General features: G+C 34.8%; 2 protein-coding genes across 10 annotated transcripts in view; one reads left to right on the top strand and one right to left on the bottom strand.

Annotated features, from left to right (window-relative positions):
• The window catches only part of LOC106164878 (glutamate receptor ionotropic, NMDA 2B-like), a 28,946-nt gene extending 12,625 nt beyond the window's left edge, over nt 1-16,321 (top strand). For 3 of the 9 annotated variants that reach the window (XM_087003379.1, XM_087003377.1, XM_087003378.1), the window contains exons 2-18: nt 1,992-3,300; nt 3,671-3,849; nt 4,069-4,191; nt 4,813-4,952; nt 5,249-5,468; nt 6,110-6,224; nt 6,477-6,694; nt 7,030-7,183; nt 7,469-7,664; nt 8,713-8,838; nt 9,742-9,795; nt 10,687-10,907; nt 11,646-11,806; nt 12,009-12,190; nt 12,547-12,782; nt 13,096-13,259; nt 13,536-16,321. In XM_087003379.1, the coding sequence (XP_086859505.1) occupies nt 2,833-3,300; nt 3,671-3,849; nt 4,069-4,191; nt 4,813-4,952; nt 5,249-5,468; nt 6,110-6,224; nt 6,477-6,694; nt 7,030-7,183; nt 7,469-7,664; nt 8,713-8,838; nt 9,742-9,795; nt 10,687-10,907; nt 11,646-11,806; nt 12,009-12,190; nt 12,547-12,782; nt 13,096-13,259; nt 13,536-13,995 (3,417 nt within the window). In that variant the 5' untranslated portion in view covers nt 1,992-2,832 and the 3' untranslated portion in view covers nt 13,996-16,321. Of the gene's footprint in view, nt 1-1,991; nt 3,301-3,670; nt 3,850-4,068; nt 4,192-4,812; nt 4,953-5,248; nt 5,469-6,109; nt 6,225-6,476; nt 6,695-7,029; nt 7,184-7,468; nt 7,665-8,185; nt 8,315-8,712; nt 8,839-9,741; nt 9,796-10,686; nt 10,908-11,645; nt 11,807-12,008; nt 12,191-12,546; nt 12,783-13,095; nt 13,260-13,535 lie in introns of those variants that run through there. The other 6 variants (XM_087003380.1, XM_087003381.1, XM_087003382.1 and 3 more) reach the window with 6 other exon arrangements.
• A 1,260-nt stretch (nt 16,322-17,581) lies between these two features.
• LOC106164885 (uncharacterized) lies at nt 17,582-20,109 on the bottom strand. Its single transcript, XM_013542925.2, has 6 exons — nt 19,862-20,109; nt 19,171-19,287; nt 18,979-19,048; nt 18,668-18,800; nt 18,241-18,349; nt 17,582-18,021 (listed from the first exon to the last, which is right to left on the bottom strand). Exons 1-6 carry the CDS (start codon nt 19,982-19,984, stop codon nt 17,899-17,901), a joined length of 675 nt encoding a protein of 224 aa, XP_013398379.1. The 5' UTR covers nt 19,985-20,109; the 3' UTR covers nt 17,582-17,898.
• Nucleotides 20,110-20,232: the final 123 nt, after the last annotated feature.

The raw sequence follows: 20,232 nt of genomic DNA, 5'->3' as shown, positions 1-20,232 counted from the left end.
GAAAGATAAACAGTAAAACCAAAAACGATTGCAGACTGTTTTTTAAAAAAATGCTTGAAGCAAGAACTTACCACCCACATTCTTTAGTTGTCATACTTGTAGTAAGTGCCTAAGATTTTAGATTTTTTTGTTAATTATAAAAGATAAATAAAAGATTCATTATTGATTTTTAATGAATGTTAACTAAAACTTTTATAACTTTATTCCAGCAAAATCTACTAAGAGTGTTTGTATAAGGAGATTGAATCACAAAACAACACCAGAGATATTTCTGTAGTGTCCTTTTTTGTTTTGTTTAATTATATAATCATAATATTTACATGTTCAACCACTGACATCCCCCTAATACCATGTAAAACCCAAAAATACTAAATAGGACTACTGCATGGTTGTACCATTGATTGCAATGTGTAAAAATTTAAAGTTACTATTAAGCATTTATCATTATTAATTATGTTTAAGACGACCATGCAGTTCCTTTAAAGAAACATTTTTTTCTTGAAGACTTATGAAATATTATGTGTTATAGTGCAATCAGAACAGGTTGATCTGTGGACTAACAGATCCACAGATCAAATATGGCAGACCCACTTGAAAGCAAGTCTGCCTAATCCTTTTATGATCTCCCCGGCTCCATATGAGTCACACTCCACAATTAAATAGATTAAATCTTGGGTCCCAGGTTTAATTGCCAAAACTAAAACTGAAAAATAAAAACATATAGCACAGTTGGCTATAGAATAGAGAAGAATTGCAAATCTTATTTCAAATTTTATAACAAATCTTATTTCAAGGTGCCTTTTCATTTTGTACTTTGAGTCATATGTAATATAAAGTATATTTGACATGCCCTGGTGATTTAATATAATCAAAAAGCATGTTAATTGTAAAACCACTTGTGCATTCAACTGTTAGAAAATACCTATAGCAAGTTGTGCGGCTGAGATTATCATTTTTTGAAGCTACCTATATGTACTGAATTATCACAGCAGCAAAGAGATCCTGATACCTAAATGATTCCCAGAAAAAGTCAAGTTGTGACAGATGTCACTTATTATATGAAGATTCAATATATATCTTCACCTGCAGTAAGTCATTACATATGTCATGGCTGGTGGCAGACTGCTAAACAGAGAAAGCTGTTGATGATCAGGGCTTGGAACAACTCACATTTAAACTTTATAGTCAAGGTCAGGTGTCATTCAGAGGTCAATTAATTGGCATGGGAAATTGATTTTTTGTTAGAGGCAGTGTTATTTATATTGACATATATTGGGCAATGCAGAACATTTGAACATTAGGAGTAAAGTTATGTGAAGGGCTTAACTCATCTTGGAATTAAAAAGTGTTAAAGTTATGTTTAGAATATTGAAAAAAACTTATAGTATCGGATATTGCAAAACATTTCCATTGCAAATGGCAATTATATATGACAGACAGTTACATATTTTTTGAGAAAGACAACTGACAGTGCAATATGTCATGAATGTTGAAATAACTCATAAAAACATGAGAAATAACTTGCCAAAATCTTTTAATTTCCACCTCATTTGTCATGTAGGTGGTAATATAACTGAAAAAAAAAAAATAATAATAATAATAAATAACCACAGCAGTGGGCCATGGTATGATACACATCTATATAGATGGGTATGGTTAGTTATAATTGGCATTTGCTAAATGTGATAATCTTATGCACTTTAGAAGCAGCACAATTGATTCAGTAATCTGTTTTGGAAACACAGGGAAGTCATTTTATTAAATTGTGACGGTCTGTCTGAAGTAATCTAATATCTGTGACTAAATTTGAACAAATGGTGCATCCTAATTACCAGACACGGTAGATAGATTTCACCGAGTTTGCCAGATTAAAGTGATCAGGTAAAGCTATCACCTATACTCTGTGGGAAAGTCTTATCATGTCTGATGGACACATCACTCTGTAGGTGGTGCAGAGCTGCTTGTTTATTTCTAATCGCTTTCTATTCTAGGTGTGCATTGCGTCACCACACCTAGCCTCCCAAACCCACATGCACTAGTATTACAGAGAAGGGAACATGTAAAGATTTCAACTCGCATTGAGGATACTAATACCTGGTATGGATTCTAGCAGACAAGTGGAAAAAGAACAAATGGATTATACCCTCACTAGTAAAAGCAGAACTTGAAACAAAATAAGGAACTGGATTTTACTCCTCATTAAATAGAGCTACAAAAGGAAATATACAGTTGGATTTCTGATGGTTATTGAAGAGGATTGAATAGACAACATTATTTAATGTTTAGTGTGAAATATATATAGTAAGATTTTTTTTATTTTAATCATTGAAACAGGAAACAGGATTGGAACAGTGAAGACACTCAACTGACTCTTTTGATTCCATTCTAATATTTGGTGAATTATATGCATGATATCTGTAGTCTTTAATGGTCCAAGACATGATGATATTGTGGACTGGGGTATTTTGCTGTTGCAATAGTGGATAAACTGGGATACAACCACAAAATATGATTTACATTATAGATAATTTTTGCAGGAAGAAAAGTCTTACGGCATATTCATGAGGTTATAAATACCATAATTTTGTAATTCCTTGAAAAAATTGGACAAACATACATCAAGGGAGAGAAACATTTATAGGTTTTTTAAAAACTGTGTGTGGTGTCATCTGCCTTCAGAGAGACTTTTCCTATTTATCAGGAGGATTTGCATGAAATTGCACACAAATGTACATGGTAAAACTTAAAGTAAAAAGGATAATTTACTGTTAAGGCTCAGCTGCAGAGAACCTATAATTACAAGAGGAGAAGACGGAAGAATCCACAGCAGCCATGATACCAAGAGGAATACAATGGTACTCTACCTTGCCCTCAATAAAGATAGCTTTGATAATATGGACTCTGTGCATAGAACCTTGCAAAAACAAAGAACAACTAACGATGGGAATAGTTGTTCCCTCAGATTTTTTTATGAAAAGAACTACAAATGCAAAAATTTTTGAAAAGAAAAATGGAATTGCATCTATTGATGATGATGATTTCAGACTTGCTCTCAGTCGCTACAGGTTTGATATCACCAGGTTAGAGTTGAAGGCCATATCAAAGACTGCTGGCTACAGCCCATGGGATATCCTGGATGTAATTTGTGAAAAAATAATGACCAATAAATGGAATACAGTGCTGTATGCTAACTATAATGAAGAATTCAATGCAGCCTCTGTTCAGTACCTTCTGTCACTCCTATCCTTTATGGGAATCCCCACCATAGTGTGGGTTCCTTTTAAGTCGGGACTGGCTGAGGTAGGTCTTCTTTTTGTATCACTTCTTGATATTGCAATACACTATTGTGCAGTTTCTCATAAGAATCCATATGTCCACTCTTGATAAATAAAAATGAACTACATAGTTAAACCATTCTTTCAAAATAGCAGGAAAATTGTTCTCTTGGGTATGGCTAAAAATTTCCTGTTAGATAGAAAAACAAATGCTCACAAAAGGCAGAGATTAAAAAATATATATGTACTTTAAACTTTAGCCTAATTCTATAACTAAATCCCTGCACTATTATTGGATATTGTCAATTTTTTCTGGTCATAGAAAAAATAAATTTTACTTTTATATCTTCTAACTGAACTTGTAATATGAAATTAACCTAAAAGTATGGTTTCAGAACCCTTCAGAAAGCCTTAATCTTCAGCTGACTCCATCAGTTTATCATATCGATGCAGCATTACTGAAATTGATGAACCACTACTCATGGTCACGTTTCTCCATCATAACAACCAATATTCCTGGGAACGCAGAACTCGTGGCCACCATGAGGCGCATGATTAAGACAGAATTTGAGGGGTAATAATGGATTATGCACTCTTATATTAGATCTTATTTATATAAATCTGTCTATATCACCAAATTAAATTCTAGGGTACATATGTTCTCTTTCCATGCACTCTTACTGGTTTTTATTCACTTAATTCTCATAATGCATTGTCAACTTATCACATTTAGTATTGCTCTGATAAAGACATTTCCAAGTATCATGTAACCCACACGTCTTTATTTTTTCAGAAGGGAATATGTTTTATTAGATAGTGTCAAAATCTGGAATGCCCAAAACTCCGCCGAAGTTTATGAACAGTTGAAAGTAATTAAGGACAGTGATGCAAGAATTATTGTTCTCTACGCGTCAAGGTATGCTGTCAAATTTGAGTGGTTTTTTAAGTGGTGAGATGTGAATTCTTAATCTTTGTTCCATGTATAGATTGCAAATATATTACTCTATCTTAAGTTTGTTAAAATATCATTTGTTTCATTTCCACTGCAGTGGAAGTAATTTTAATCTTTAGTTTCAAAGAATTGATGGAACTAATACATGTAAATATATGATCTAGCATGGACATTCCATTCCTGGAAACAATATGACTGTTATTGGAAAAGGGATTTCAATAGAATGTGAAACTTCGGGTTCCCATATTCTTTCTACAAATCTAAAACTATAGAATAAAGATGTGATATGTGCTTAATTGTTGTAACTGTTTACTCTTTTTGAATATGGTCTCTATATTTTAGTTAACATGGTTCAAAATGAAGCATGTTAAATCTGGCATTTTAGAAGTTCAGTTTCTCTAACCATAGTAGGTATTCATAAAATTTGCCTCTTCCACTCATACTGGTACATGTATTGCAAAATGGCATCTTTTTTATTTATTTATATGTATATATATTTTTTTCTTTGATAAAGTTTATTTCAGTTTCAAACATCCATGGTTTTGCTTTTGTTTTATTATGAATGTGTCAATTTTTCCTCACCAGAGCAGAAGCAATAGAAATAATGCAAGCAGCACAGTCTGAAACATTGAATATTGCCACTGATGAATATCTCTGGATAGTTACACACCAGGCTGTACTGTTTGATGAAGAACAGAGATTAGAGTTTCCAGTGGGGATGCTGGGTATGAACATGTTGTGTATTTACACAAAATGTAGATTTGAATAGAACCAATTTGCTCTGTGGAAATGAATTTTATTTTGTTGGCTTTGTGAAATTGTTGCATTATATTACTATATGCTTTATGTCAGATCCTTTCAGCTAAGGAAAATGTCACAGAATTTTTGATGTAGATGTAATTTTGATGTAGATTTGTATGTAGGTATACGGTCTTCAGATGTTAAAATTGAAGGAAAACATTCTTTTTGATGGAATTCTTCACAATTAGCTTACATTTTGATGTCTAAACTGTCATTTAAGGTCTAACATTTGGGGAAGATGATACGCTCTGGGACAGACCCACCTTTTTCAGTGCCATTGAGATTGGCATGGATGTGTGGCTGGAAGGGATTAAACAGTTCATATTAGCCAATCCAGACCCAGCTAGAGCCAACTCTACAAACCCTCCATCATTGGTTCCAAATTTTTCTTGTGAACCGAACCAGACTGCCTACTGGGCAGATGGACAGATTCTCTATAAGTAAGTCTTATTCTGTAAGTATTGATAAGGTATATAATTGTACCAGTAAAATGACATTAACATGTGCCTTTACTTTAATTCTGAATAATGTTACACAAAGAATATTTTAGAGACTTTTGTAACTTAAGATGGTCTATCCAGATGAATAACCCAAATGAGGCAATTTTTACCTTTTAAATTAAAATAATTTCTTTGGACATCCAGAGAACCAAAAGAAATTAAAGGTGAGGCTTTTACTTCTTATTTAAATAACACAATGAATATTTTATATAACTTGCAACCATCCTGGTTTGCGAGTAATTAAGATATGGCTTCTACCTGCTTGTTCATGTCTATATATACACACTTGCTGCATTTTACTGTTGAAATTTTGAATTTTTTGAAGTTTCTTGCACACTTGCTGCATATTACTCTATATTTTTAGAAGTGTGCGCCAAGGAACAACCACTTGCTGTTTCCTTTAGCACGCTTCTCAAAGGTATATACTATATAATCAAAAGCGTGTACCAAACGTGGCACGTAATCGTAATTGCAGCACATGTCACAATTTGCATTGTCCCAAGGTTGCTTTTCAAGTGGATGGAATATTTTTTTGTAGAGACATCCCAGTGAATTGTCATAATTACTCTGTTAATTTGCAGATATATGCAAGGGGTGAACTTGTCAGATAAAAACATCCAGTTTAAACCAGATGGCACATTGAAAGAATTTGCCTTCAAGGTGATGAACTTAAATAAAGATCACATATGGAAATCAGTAAGTGTTCAATTTAATTTATTTTTCAAACAAATTTTTCATCAATAAGTTCATTTTGGGGTTCATTTTAAGTTAGAAGCTAATAGTTAATAAGAATGATTCAATGAGAGGAGAGAGTTATTCTGTCCTTTGGTCTCTAAAGAATTCATTTACTGGGTGTTTTCATTAATTTATTTCAATATGTATTTATCATTGTAGAGGGGATTTGTGCTGCATCTTTTTCAATCTCCTCCAATGCTTGCAATTTTCCAGGTGGGTGTTTTTGATGCAGATGGCCTGAAATTGGATGATATCAGCTGGCCTGGGGATGCAGCAACACCACCTAGGGACAGGCCAGAAAAGTACCACCTGAAAGTGGTCACCCTGGAGGAACCCCCGTATGTCACATATTCTGACTTAGATCCCCGGACATGGAAGTGTAACCCTGGAGCTTCACTCTGCAGAATGAAACCGTTAAACATAACCCAACAGTAGGTTGAAAGACATGACCGAGCTCCCATTAATTATAGATCAGTGAAGTTTCTTTGATGCTGACATAATCCTCAATATATGTAGGTAATGGCTGTCACAAAGCTCTTGGTAGTCAGGTCTAATATTTAAGGCAATTTAGAATATTGGGTTTTTTGTGCAAATACTTAATAAATATGTTAATTTAAACTCCATAGCAGCGATTAGGCATGTACTATAGACATGGAAGACTACATTTTGGTAAGATTTTCTTGAATTTTTAAAAATATTCAACCCACATAGTGTGTCAGCTTACACTCCGATTATTGACCTATGTAATGGCTGAATTCCTCTTTAGGTACAGCTTTGAAAATGCCACCCGGAACTCTACCCTGTATCGTTGTTGCTCTGGGTTTTGTATAGACCTTCTGAACCTTCTGGCTGAAAAAATGGGTTTTGACTATGAGCTCTATGTAGTGGAAGACAGGAAATGGGGGGCTCCTGACAGCAAGGTACTGGGTAAAAAATTCTGTTTAAAAACTAACAGTAGAAATATTGACATATAAGTGGTTGCATTTTGAATACATTTTGAATGGCCAGTAACAAGTACATGTTATCATATAGAAAAAGTCATCTGTCATTAATGTTTTGATTAATTGTTATTTTCTTTTTTTTTCCTTGTATTCTGATTCTGATTCTCATCTTAAAACATGTTTTAGTGGCATCAACTCTTAAAACTCATGTATAAATGTAAGTAAAAACTCTGTAAAAAACATCAAACTGTTAAAATATTTCAGGATGAAAATGGAAAACCTATGTGGAATGGATTGGTCAAAGATCTTATGGACCATAAAGCAGACATGTGCATGACATCTTTAAAGATCAATCCAGAGAGAAGTAGTGTGATCAGTTTCTCAGTGCCTTTCCTAGAAACTGGGATCACTATTGTGGTAGCTGTGAGGGAAGGGGCAATCTCACCCAAAGCATTCTTAGGTATGAATGTATATGACTTTTATCTCATCTGCTCTGAAATGTGGGTAGTTTGATACAAATGTGCATTTCATCAATAATTTGATTTGGGCATTTTTTCTAACTGAAAATATTTGTGAAGAATAATAACAATAACTTAATTTCTGAAATCTTACTAAGATTGACATTTGTTTGTTGAACACTACTTATTATTCTCTGCAAATCTATAAATGTAAAATACTAATTTTCTATCTCATTATTACCTTAACATTAACATAAGCAATTTGTGATATACAAAATTGACAAGCCTATAGTAAGAGCTTACTAAGAGGAATTTGAATGTACAAAAATCACAAAATTTCAGTCTTTTACCAGTTTCTTACCTTTTCTCCACTAATTTTCTGTACTCAAAAAACTTTAAGTCAAGTGCTCTTTAGATAGATTAATGTACTGTATGTTTTTGTTGATTGGATTGCAGTATGTGTGATAATAACATTCAAAGTAGAATTTAGTTACATAAGTTCACTGTGAACCTGCCTTTTCAGAGCCGTTTGACATCAAATCATGGCTACTGATATTACTCGCAGCTATCCAAGTTGTAGCTGTCTCAGTGTTTCTCTTTGAATGGGGAAGTCCCTATGGCTTTAACAGGCAAAAACGTCCTGTCACAAGAGGTAAAATATGCACCATTGATGTTGTTTTACAGATGTTTCATTTTTTCTTTGACTTACAGTTGGAAAACAAAGGTGTGGATCATTGCTGTCAGCAACAAAAAATAATTTTAGCTTTCGATAAGTGAGCAAAACAGAGTTAGTATTACAAAAAACTTGGTCAAGTATTAAAAATCCACCAATTTAGTTGGATTTGTCGTTGGTAGTTTTGTTTTACAACAAATGTTGAAAAGTGCAGTTCAGCAATCCCATAACTTTGTATTCCACAGTCACAGGTATCCATGGCAACCTTGAAACCATCCTGAGGAGAGGGCACAAATGTTGATGTTTTGTGTTTCCTTGGCAGCAGTTGACACATGTATACTAAATGTCACATGATCTACTTTCTTAAATTATTTCAGAACCATATGATTATCCTGCTTGGTGTCTTATCCTAGTATTTAGTGTCCATACGGCTGGGGCAGCCATCTTCATATTTGAATGGCTAAGCCCTGGAGGTTTAAATCAAGGAGAAGTGCCTGCAAGAGGTACTGTACAAATGTGACCAATTTACAGCTTGGGCCGAGGGTGTTTTTGTATTTGTGCACAGTGCTATTGTTCTGATATATAACCCATACATTTCTGTTTTACTTGCTTTACTAACAGGTTTTTTATTTGCAATTGTAATCAATCACAGTAAACTATTTACTTGATTATATAAATATAGTAATAGAGTCAATGTAACTACACAATCTAAACTTTTGTATGATATGAGCTATTAACAAGTGACACATGGATTGATTGACACTTTAAGCACAAAAAAGACTGAGTTTGCCTCACCACTGTGCCCATGCTAACAAGCATCATAAGGTACCATAAGAATATATATATCCTTATATTTATTTATACACTGTGTTTGATGGCATCACTTGTCACTTGGTGCTGTGGTAAAACTCCCAGTAGACTCTCTCCTAGACCTCAGTCCCATCTGTGATCTTGGGTCCATTAGCAACTGTCTAACTGCATGAGAACCATAATGGTATCAACACTCAATGTCTTCTCATAGCTATTGCCTCTGTGCACTAAGTGCACTAAATCTCTTTCTGGGACTTTTGGAGGGTATCTTACTTCCTGTCTCATCATTGTTGTGACTATTTGTGCTATAGATGAAGTACAGAGAGAGAGAGAGAGAGAGAGAGAGAGAGAGAGAGAGAGAGAGAGACTTACAACTGAAGTCTTGTGAAAGTAGAACTCCACTGAACTTTTGTAGGAGCTTTTTCATATGCTTTGACATCCGTCTCAGTGAAGTCTGTTGGCTAGTTTACCTCGGTCTCCTGTGCACGGTTAACAGTTTTGAAACTCTTGTGGCTTTGACGATGTAGTGCGTACACAATGCGTACCATAAGTACATGTAGAAGTTGATCGAGAAAAGGCACAATTATTAATTTCAGTTCTGAAATTTACAGATGAGTCACATGGAAGGAAAAGTGATTCGAAACATCATCGTAAGTTTTAATATTGTCCGTGTCCACACTATCTGTCTCAGTGCCACTACATGTTGGATATCAGTATAAGCTATCTTTCATCTATAATTGGTACATAAGCCACATTAATATATAAAATTAGCTTACAAATGTACTGACATATTGTTATATGACCTTGCTTTTGCAGTGCAAAATAATGTCACAAAATAGGCTGTAACAGCATGGGTATTTGCTAACCCTAACAAGTGATGCAATACTAACATTTATAATTCTATACCCTTAATAGAACAATAACTTAAGAAAAATGCATCCATATTATGACAGAATTAAGATAATACAAGGTACCCAAATAACACTTGATGACTATTTCACTTTTTAAATAGTTGTAATGCACTAAAATGGGGCATCTATTGAAAATTTTTGTGAAATGGGGAATTGGTGTATAAGCCATTGATATTAGATGACGTGAATATGATGCTTCTGTCATTCTTTTGTAAAATACTTTTCAACATTGAATCTTTACCTCATATTCAAGCAGTGTGCATGGTCTGACTGTCATAAATTTACCAAATAAAACCTTTTCACAATGACTTTCAAATCTCTGATACTTAGTTTGTTAAAAAAAGAAAAGACCATGGTTTAATTGTCAGACTGGCATATAGAAAAGGGTGCCAGCTTTGCATTAGACAACATGTAATGATTATTCTTATGAACTAATTGTAAAACTTGAGGAATTATTTGAGTTGCTTCTGAAAGAATGACATTCAGAATAGATAGATCTGTTCTATGGAAGATATTTAAACTAATTAAAATAATGATTAAATTAAAAGATTAATTAATGAATAGAAAATTGATATAATGAAATAATATGATCTATAACGCCATTTATTTTTATTTTCATTTTTATTTAAGAGCACAGATTTTCATTATTCCGATCATTTTGGCTGATATGGGCAATGCTGTTTGGGGCGGCAGTCAACGTCGACAATCCAAGAGGAGTGTCAAGCCGCTTTATGGCCAACATCTGGGCACTTTTTGCTGTTGTCTTCCTGGCCAGCTATACTGCCAACCTGGCTGCTTTCATGATTGCCAAAGAGGAATATTATGACTTGAAGGGAATTCAGGATCCAATGGTAATAATAACTTGAGGCTGGTGGTGCATGTAATTTATAATATTTACGAAGAATCAGAGGTATCTTTACTGGAGAAGAGTCTTATGGTAATGACTCAATCTTTTCAATGGACAAAATCAAACTTTCAGATACATAATCAAAGATCTGAATTATATTTCTGTATAACATTTGTGGTGCTTTTACTGCAAAGGATAGAACTATAGAGTAGCCTGTTTTTCATTTTTGTTGCTACCGCTCAATAAGAATGTTTTAATTAAAAAAAAAATTATGACTTAAAAAGTACAGTATCCCTAAAAATCACAATTTTCCCCATTGAAAAGGTTGATTAATTACCGTAATTTGACTTTCTAAAAAGTTCTCAAAGTTGCAGAGGTTGAGTAGGGGGTTCTACAGATAAAGAGACTCTTGTTAGTGATTGTACAGTAGTATTTGGGATTCAATGTGATTAATACCATGTGAAAGCCATCCAGGGTACAAACCAGTATATATCAAGGGTACCATATGTGACATACATATATCAAAGGTAACATGGAACAGATATTCAAGGTACCATTTGACACATATGCTGGGTGCCATGTCACATAATCCAGAGTGCAATGTAACAGATATCCAAGGTACCATATGACAGATATGGGCACTTTGTGTCAGGTGTCCAAAGCACAATGTGACAGACATCCAGGTATCCTGGGTATCTTTTTGTTTGCCTTTAAAAAAAAAAAATGCCAAATCCTGTTTCAGTTACACAACCCATTTGCTGTGAATCCTGCCTTCAAGTTTGCCACAGTGAACAGTGGGGCCACATCCATTAACTTGAAGAAGAATTACCCAAATATGTACAGCTACATGCAGCAATGGAACAAAGTGAATGCTGCAGAGGGTACCCAGGCTGTTAAAGACAAGTAAATCTCAACCTAATGTAAAGTTGCTTCACTACTGTGCAGCAAAGCTCTATAAATGCTTTTATGAAATTTAAAAAGAATTGAAATTTGACAAACAAATCACAGCTGTTACAGTACCTTGCATTAAAACATAAACTGTGCTAGAAAGAGAAGCAGGTTGACAAATGAATTCTGTCTTTAAATTCACCTGCACTCTTTCCAGAAAAATTGATGCGTTCATCTATGATGCCACCGTGTTGGAATACCGTGCTTCCCATGATGAGGGCTGTAAGTTAAAGACAGTGGGAAACTGGTATGCCATGACAGGCTATGGTGTGAGCTTTCCTAAAGACTCCAAGTATGTAGACACTGTAAATGAGCATTTACTGCAGTTAATACAAAGAGGTGAGTAGAGACATTGTATTTGCTCCTTAAAAAATGAAGTTATAGTTACTAAAAAGTTCTTCTCAAGAATTAATACCTATGAAAAGGCAGGCTCAAAAATTAACTTTCTGTGGGTGGTGAAATGCTAACTTTTCTCAAACAAAACTTAACTGTATATGTGAAAAATTGATATTTTTTCAGGGTCAAAGATAAACTTCGTGTAACAATTATAATATTAAAAATGCTTTTATATGAGATATTTCAAACACATGGTTTTCAGATTTATGAAAAAGATGCTTAACCTACCACAAATATCTATCTATAACAGAAAAGCATTCAAAACTATCCAAGCTAAAAATATTGTGAAATATTTCCAGGTGATTTAGAGCGCCTACAAAAATATTGGCTTGCTGGAGCTTGTAAGAAGAACAATCAAAGGGGAGTCTCCAGTCATCCATTAAAAATAGTCAACTTTACCAGTGCATACATTCTCCTAGCTGGGGGTATTTTGCTAGGAGCATTACTTCTATTGATGGAACATGTCTACTTTAAATGCTTCCGACCAAAATTAAGAAAGTGGGACAAGTGTGGATGCTGTGGATTGATAAGTCTTGTAAGTTGATAAATTTCAGTGATCATTTCTCATGCAAACATTTTTGAAATTAGTCATTTTGAGTAGTAAAATGATGGCTAGAACATATTTGATAAAACCTTACAACTTTGCATGGTTCTATGTCATATTTTATCATATGTTACAAATAGCAATAATGTTTAAGCCTGGTGCAATTAACTTTTATATGCATTGGTTCATATATTTTATTCAAATAGACATATGAAATTTTACTTGCATACAAATACTGAATTTAAAAGCCAATACAAGCATTAAATACCAAACTCCGGATTGTTTTGATTGCCCCAAATTTCAGAGTATGGGCAAGTCCTTGACATTTGAGCAGTCTGTGATGGAAACCCTAGATCTGACAAAGAATTACAAATGCAAGAACCCCATCTGTGAGACACAGCGATGGAAGGTTCAACATGAGCTTGATCTGGCCCTCCTCAAGATAGAAAGGTTGCACATGAGACTGAGGTAACACCGAGCTTGAAAACTTTTAAAAAGCTGTTTTGGAATTGGAATGTTTGATGGTATTTGAGGGAGAAATGTGTTGGTTATACATTTGTACAAAACTGTATGTGTGGTTGGAATTTTTCAACATTTTTCCAAGGTTTGAGATTTATAACAAAAAAATTTAACGCATTCTGTCAGCAACTCAAAACAAAATAAGAGCACATGTACTCTTGACATGATCAGGATTTGTTGAACTGTTTTGATGGTTTTATTGCCTTTTTTACCTTCTCTTTTTAGAACACATGGCTTTGAGATTCAAGAAAAAGCAGTGTGGAGGGATAACAGGCCAAAGGCCATCACTTTCAGGGAAGAACCAGATGTATGCAATATGCCAAGAAAAAGGAAAAATTTCAAACAACAGGCCTCACAAGACAAACCATCCTATGATGTACATAAAGAAAACAAGGAGTTCCCTCTCGCTAATGACAAAACACATATTGTGCCAGCCTCTAGGCCAAGCTCAACACCTGAGCAAGAACATAAGCCTAAGACTAGTCCTTCCTTTTGGAAGTCTAAGAAAAAGGACAAGGATAAGAGTGCAACCCCTAGTCCTCAGCCTTACAGATCTAAAACCCCTCCACCACCGTACAATGCAGTGGATCCCAAAAATAAAACTCGCCATCTTGGTGGAAGACAGTACTCTGGGGTACGGTCAGACCCTCCTATTGATCATTTAGAAATGGAAACAGTTTTATGAAGAAATAAGAATGTTAATTATTGGTGTCCACCTCTTTAAGAACCCCACAAAAAGGGGAACAGTCATGTTGATGCAACTTCAGTGCAGCCGATATGCCAAGCATATATTTTCTAGGCTGCAGTACAACTAAAAATTCTAGGCTGGAGCCTCCATATGTGTTTTAAGGTACAGAAAAACCCAGGATGAAGACTAAATGAGACCAAATCCCTCAAAATGGATGTATGGGTTGGTGAAAGAGAAGAATTTGGATGAAAAATACAAATGAACTTACAAAAAGTAATTATCATGATAATCTGGACGTGATGATAATATAATAAAAAAAAAACATTATCAATTTATCACACAAAAGATATAGTGAAATGAAGACTTTGCTTGTGTCAATTGTTATTGGTGGCAGGGCTACGGGGCTTGCAAGATATATTATTCACTGACAAAGAACAAGGGTGGGAATCTTCGTGCAAGGACAAAAAGAACCAGAGTCCTTAATGTTTTCTCCTATACACAAACTTACTTATTTGTAGGAATGTGGATGATGACAAGCTTCCTTATAACTTTTACCATACCTGATGCAATTAAACTAAAGGTGAACAAGAAGGGTTTAACAAGTTATGCTATCCATGTATGGTTACACAACCCTCTTATGGTTACACAACCTGTGTGGTGCTTTTCACCAGTTTCTGTAAAAAAAAATGATTGAGGATTTGCACTCCACTAGCTGTATAGGATTCTGGTCCACGTCTGATCATTCCCCAATACTCTGCACTTGGAGTTATATATTGTAACAGTACAAAATGCTGGTGCACAGGCTTGAATTATTTTCAGTGTGTCAAGGTACAGCGAGAATGTTAAGCACTGATGTTATAGGTTGGCAACAAGTCTGCTTCTTTCTCTAGAGGTTATTCAGACATTCAAAGGAAAAAGAAAAAAAAATCCGGTGCTGGGAGTTTGCAAAGGATAATGGATATGAACTTTTGAAGGAGTACATGTAAGAGTAGGATTCCCACAGAGGCTCATAGTTATTATGAAATGCCCTTAAATGTATCCTGAAAATACATACCAGGGAAACCTATTAAATGGCAGTTGTCATCTTCATTACATTGTTGAAAGAATGACATATTGTAAAATATTGTCCCTGGCAAAGGCAGTTATGTTTACTAAAGGATTTAGTTACACCGTGTGGAAATACAATTTCAAAGCCTTCACATATATACTTGCTGCATAGTGGATTTATCAGTTATATTTTCGGAAAAACTAACAAGTTTCTGATGATAATTATAGTTATTTAGATAAAACTTGGCTAGTGTCATGTCAGATCATTACTACCTTCTACTATATCAGGGGCCTCTAAAACAGTATACAAAATTTAAGTTAGGCCCCTGTAGAATTCGAAACTCACCTAATATATCGTCTGCTATTAAGTAACTACCCTGCCCCTACCCACCCCTTAAATGGTGGGGATAACTGTGGGGTTGGATGTAATCACTCACCTGGGCATCTGGAGTAAGTCATAGGCCATGCTGGACTTGCATTACATAACTTGGACAGGGACATGCATTACTCGCCACCTTGGTGTGAAGTTGCCTCTTTAAAGAATATAGTATACAAGAATAGTTCAGATTCTTTTTTGTGACACAAATAATCACAGGAGTCACATAATGTTGGGCAACATTTTTTCAAGGACTCCCTGCAAACAAAAAAATAATTTTTTGAATATAGTGTGTGTTTAAAAAGCTTCCATCCTCAGTTTTATTATTTTAGATGTGGGTAGTAAGAAGTAACGAGTAATATGTACATGTAGTACTATTAAAAGGAACTACTTGAATTGTGATGCCAGTAAAAGATATTTCATACATTTATGTACCCAAAGCATATCTTGTTGTGCCATGCTTGCTTCATTAACATACTCATATGTAAGGTAGATCGCTCATACATCATCATTTAATTCATCTATAATATATGCAACTGCAAATTGTCAGCTAAAATATTGCTATAATTGTAACTGTTAAGAAATGCTTGTCTTTATATTCCAAGGGCACAATTTCTAAAGTATGTAAAGCGCAACAAACATTTAGTAAGTAAAATCTGAAACTTGCCATCAGAAATTTTGTTTTAGACAGCTCAGCAACCAGCTTGGAAGAAATTTCAAGAAAAGACACAAGTTGTAACAGAATGGTTCTTGCATGTGCCAAAGGCATCCATTTCTTAAGTTCGCCAAATTGGTTATTACTTCATTTTACTCGCTGTTGGTGTTTCTTTCATACCTGAGTGAAATATGACTTTTCATCTAACATTGCCAGTCAAATAAAATGTTCTTCCTAGAAATGAAGCAAGTTATTTGTTCAAATGTGCACTGTGTATAAACCAACATGTCATACCTACCAAGTTTACTGATGGAATTATTAAGTCACATATTCCTGCAAACCTGCCATGCCCCACTTTCTTCAACACTATCCAGTGGATGGAATTGTTATCCTCTGATCAGTTATTCTGTGGGCAAAATAATGTTTTTTTAAAACTCTACATATTTATTTTTCTTATCTGATATTACTATCCGTTAGTTGAAGATAGCTGATCATGATGGGCTAGCACTATCCACATAACTGTCTAGAGGAAAACAATTATCCAGTGTTATCCGTGGGATAGTGCTATCCAGTGTTGATAAAACTGCTCCCTGATGTAGTAAATGCTCCTTAACTCGCATTGTAAAGAAAGCATGATTGAGTCCTGGTCACAGCTGATAAAACAATCAACTGAAAAAAACATTAACATATTACACAAAAAAATTTTTTAATATATTTCTTGTCCACACCAATTATCTTAGCTGAGAGGAAAAATGTTAAGTTTGGATTTATAGCCTGCTATTTGTACTGAATGTAATAAACCGAAGGAAGTTTTCAATCACTATCGTTCACTTAGCTCACTTACGTAAGTAACCTTTTACTCTCACGATCGATCCAAGATTCTTTGGTCTAAAACTTCACGTAAGTGGGTGCGACAGAAACCAAGTCAACCACAAGGATAAATCAACGTAACGCTAATTTATAAGGCAACTGACCCCCCCCCCAAATCAATACAAAAAGTGGCTTTTATACAAGTTTCCTTTATCACTATGATCTTACGCAGATTCTGTGCTGCAAGCCCGTGTGCTGCTTGTGCACCAACAGTTAATTGTCTCTAATTACATCATTATGTTGTCGGGAGTGTCTCTTGAAATCCAGGCGCTCCCAATATCAGGTAATGGCAATTTGATCTCCCTCAATCATGGAGAAAAATGATCCATGTTGGCCTCACAGGTTTCTGCTACCACAGTAACATATACTGACAGTCAATGAAAATGCATCAGAAAACCTCTTGTACTTTTTTACCGAGAATCAATTCCAACCATAAAAACAAGTAAAAAAGCACTTGTTTGGTCATAAGAGTCACCTTGTTTGACTGAATAATGGGTCATATTTCACACAAAAACTTATTTTCTTAATGTTCCAAAGGAACTTCAAATATTTGATAAACAAATGCGTTTTCATTGACTGTCAGTATATATATTACTGAAGACAACTTGAAAACAAACACACAGGATCAGAAAATATTATGGTACCACTTCAAATTATTATTGATTCAAGATCAACCCTTTTATGGACAAAATATACATTTTATAAACTTATTTACAGAGCATGTTTCAGTGCTTGTCAGCATAACAGTCTGAAGAAATAAATTCTGCTCTCAGTATGCAGAGGTGCTCCCCTTGGTAGTTCCAGTTCATATTAGTTTTCACAACAACCACCCAACAGTACTGGAAAAATATTTCTTAAATGAATTTTTAGAACAGTTTCAGCGTTCTCGGTTGGGTGACTCAACAGAGAAATTTGTAGTAGCTGAAAGACTGAAAACTAAACTTATAACTGGTCAAGAGTCATCTGCCATGCTTTGTGAGTGTAGGTGGCTGATAGAGTCTCTTAGTTGACAAACTGACTGGAAACTTGTCTGTAAGGATGCCAAGGCAGAGGATATATCTGTAAGGACAGTCTCCTAAAAATAAAACCAAACAGTATGGGATTACATTTGGATACACAATATCACAATAATTTTCAACTAAGAATGCCTTTAATTTTCTTTAATCTTTAAATAGTGTTCACTAGTATAAGAAAATGGTTACATTAATTATCACTGGTTACGGTATAGCAAAATCTGATCAACATAATCGAAATATGGTCCAACAGAAGAAATAAGAACAAAACAGTTACTGACCAGCTGTCCATCTCCAATGTCTACTTTCTTTGCCCATTCTATGTTGTCCAGTTGATTGGTCAACTCTGCCAGTATGGGAGCCAGCATAGGAAACACCTGGCTAACATACCTAAAATATCAATATGAAATGACATAGCATGGACAACAAAATACACAGTACGAATTGTAAAATTTGGTAAAAAAAGGTACAGATCAAAAAGTGAAGATATATGATTTCCTTTTCAAGTTAAAGAGCAACTACAGGTGTATCTCTTCCAGGGGGTTCCAGTTCAGATTATACATAACCCAATTCCAAGAGATTAGGTCCTTGTAGTCTTTAGGAGGGAAACGAGTATTGTAAACGCTGACATGACTTGCAGCAGCAGGAGACAGAAGAGACAGGTTGGGACTAAAACCATGAGTACTGTCAGTTCTAATAAGAACTAACCTGTGATAAGTTGCTTCAATTTTAAGGTAATCCCCAACAAATGGCTGCTGTAGTCTTCCTATTAAATGACTTTTATTGTTGACAATGGACTGGAGATGAGTGCACAGCTTGGTGATGTCTGCAGATCTCTTCTCTACAATACCGAGACATGTCAACTAGACTATGAAAACAATTATACTTTTAAACTCTAAAATAATAACAGTCATAAGTGCTTCAGTCACAATTATTATTATAGTCCAAGAAAGTTCATGTTATACAGAAATATCACAATTACCTTTGATACAAGAACTCTGTATAATTTGTGTACCTACCAAGTGTGTCCATGTGTGTAACATCTCTAGTTTCTTTATCTTGAAACCGACATTGAATTTCTAGATTAGCCTAGAACGAAAAGAAGCAATTTATAAAAATAAATAAATAGCTTGTGTCTGCATGAAGCTTTGAAAGAAGTGAATGCATATTTCCAAATTGCACAAATAGAGAAATTTTTACTTCAAGTTTACCTTATCCAGCTGTTTCTGGGTTTTGGAAATTTCTCTCAGCAAGGTGATAAATTTAAGAGAAGAAACTTCTGAGTAGAGTCTCCTCCTGGATACATCATCATCAGGGATGCAAGCATCCTGCAATAAAAACAAATGATATTAAATGTCACTTGGTAAGCCTTACTTACTTACTTACTGACACCTGTGCATAGGGTAGAATAACTATAACTATAAATGTGCCATGTATAATACAGACAATGCATACTGGTAATGCATGGCTACCCTAAGAGACTGAGAAGTTATAATAATGGCAGTACAGCATGCTTCAGATAAATCATGGAAGTCGATTTACTTCCAAGGATTAACTTATACGTAAAAGGTTATTATTGTCTTTAGAGCCTGAATTGGGAAATAAAAGAAGCTTTCAAGGACATAAATATGACTGTGGAGGATTTCCAAAATGTGGAAATATCCCGTAAAATTAATTTTGGCATGAAAATCCGGTGGAGAGCACCTTTAAACGTTATCAAACTGGCGCGTGAACCGATACAAAATTACTTAAATTACAATGATATACAACAAGGTAATTCACAAGACTGTGGGTATTTATGGTCTCCAGAGTTTCTAACACACGGTTGTTATGAGATCTCATTTACGTAGCACGTAAGGCCGAAAATTGGGGCAATGAGTCGCCTTACTTTCGCCCCCTTACTTTCAAGCCTTTGATGTGTCCAGTTCTCTCGGCAATTTTCAAAACGCTGCTTATTGTACCTAGCGCCTTATCATCATCGACCCACGGGTTGAATTGACTGTCAGGAACGTCCTCCATAATCATCTGAAGTATAGATCTCGGATATGTTCTTTTAAGCTAGCAGAAAAAGCATTCATTTCTCAATACGAAAATAAGTTGTCACAAAATTTCCGCCGTCTTGGCAAATTGTGGTCTTCAAATGCAAAAGAGCTGCAGTGCGGAATAAAATATCATTAATGTCCCAGGTTAAATGCGTTCAGTTTGAGTTTATAACAGCAAAATATACTGTAAGCATAAGAAAAACTTATAAAGGCAGCCTAGGTGGTAATTAG

The sequence above is a fragment of the Lingula anatina genome, chromosome 2 (assembly GCF_051362555.1).
Source record: "Lingula anatina isolate TDL-2025a chromosome 2, LinAna3.0, whole genome shotgun sequence".
In the NCBI taxonomy this organism is placed as follows: domain Eukaryota; kingdom Metazoa; phylum Brachiopoda; class Lingulata; order Lingulida; family Lingulidae; genus Lingula; species Lingula anatina.
Note: the sequence above shows the minus strand (reverse complement) of the source record. Positions and strands in the feature narration are given on the sequence as shown.

Excerpts from the sequence above, each read along its gene's own strand:
- LOC106164885 (XM_013542925.2), bottom strand. The coding sequence starts at position 19,984 with ATGATTATGGAGGACGTTCCTGACAGTCAATTCAACCCGTGGGTCGAT. Across the intron at positions 19,288-19,861 it reads GACACATCAAAGGCTTGAAA|GATGCTTGCATCCCTGATGA; the intron begins GTAAGGGGGCGA and ends TTTTTATTGCAG. Across the intron at positions 18,350-18,667 it reads ATTGAAGCAACTTATCACAG|GTATGTTAGCCAGGTGTTTC; the intron begins GTTAGTTCTTAT and ends TTGATATTTTAG.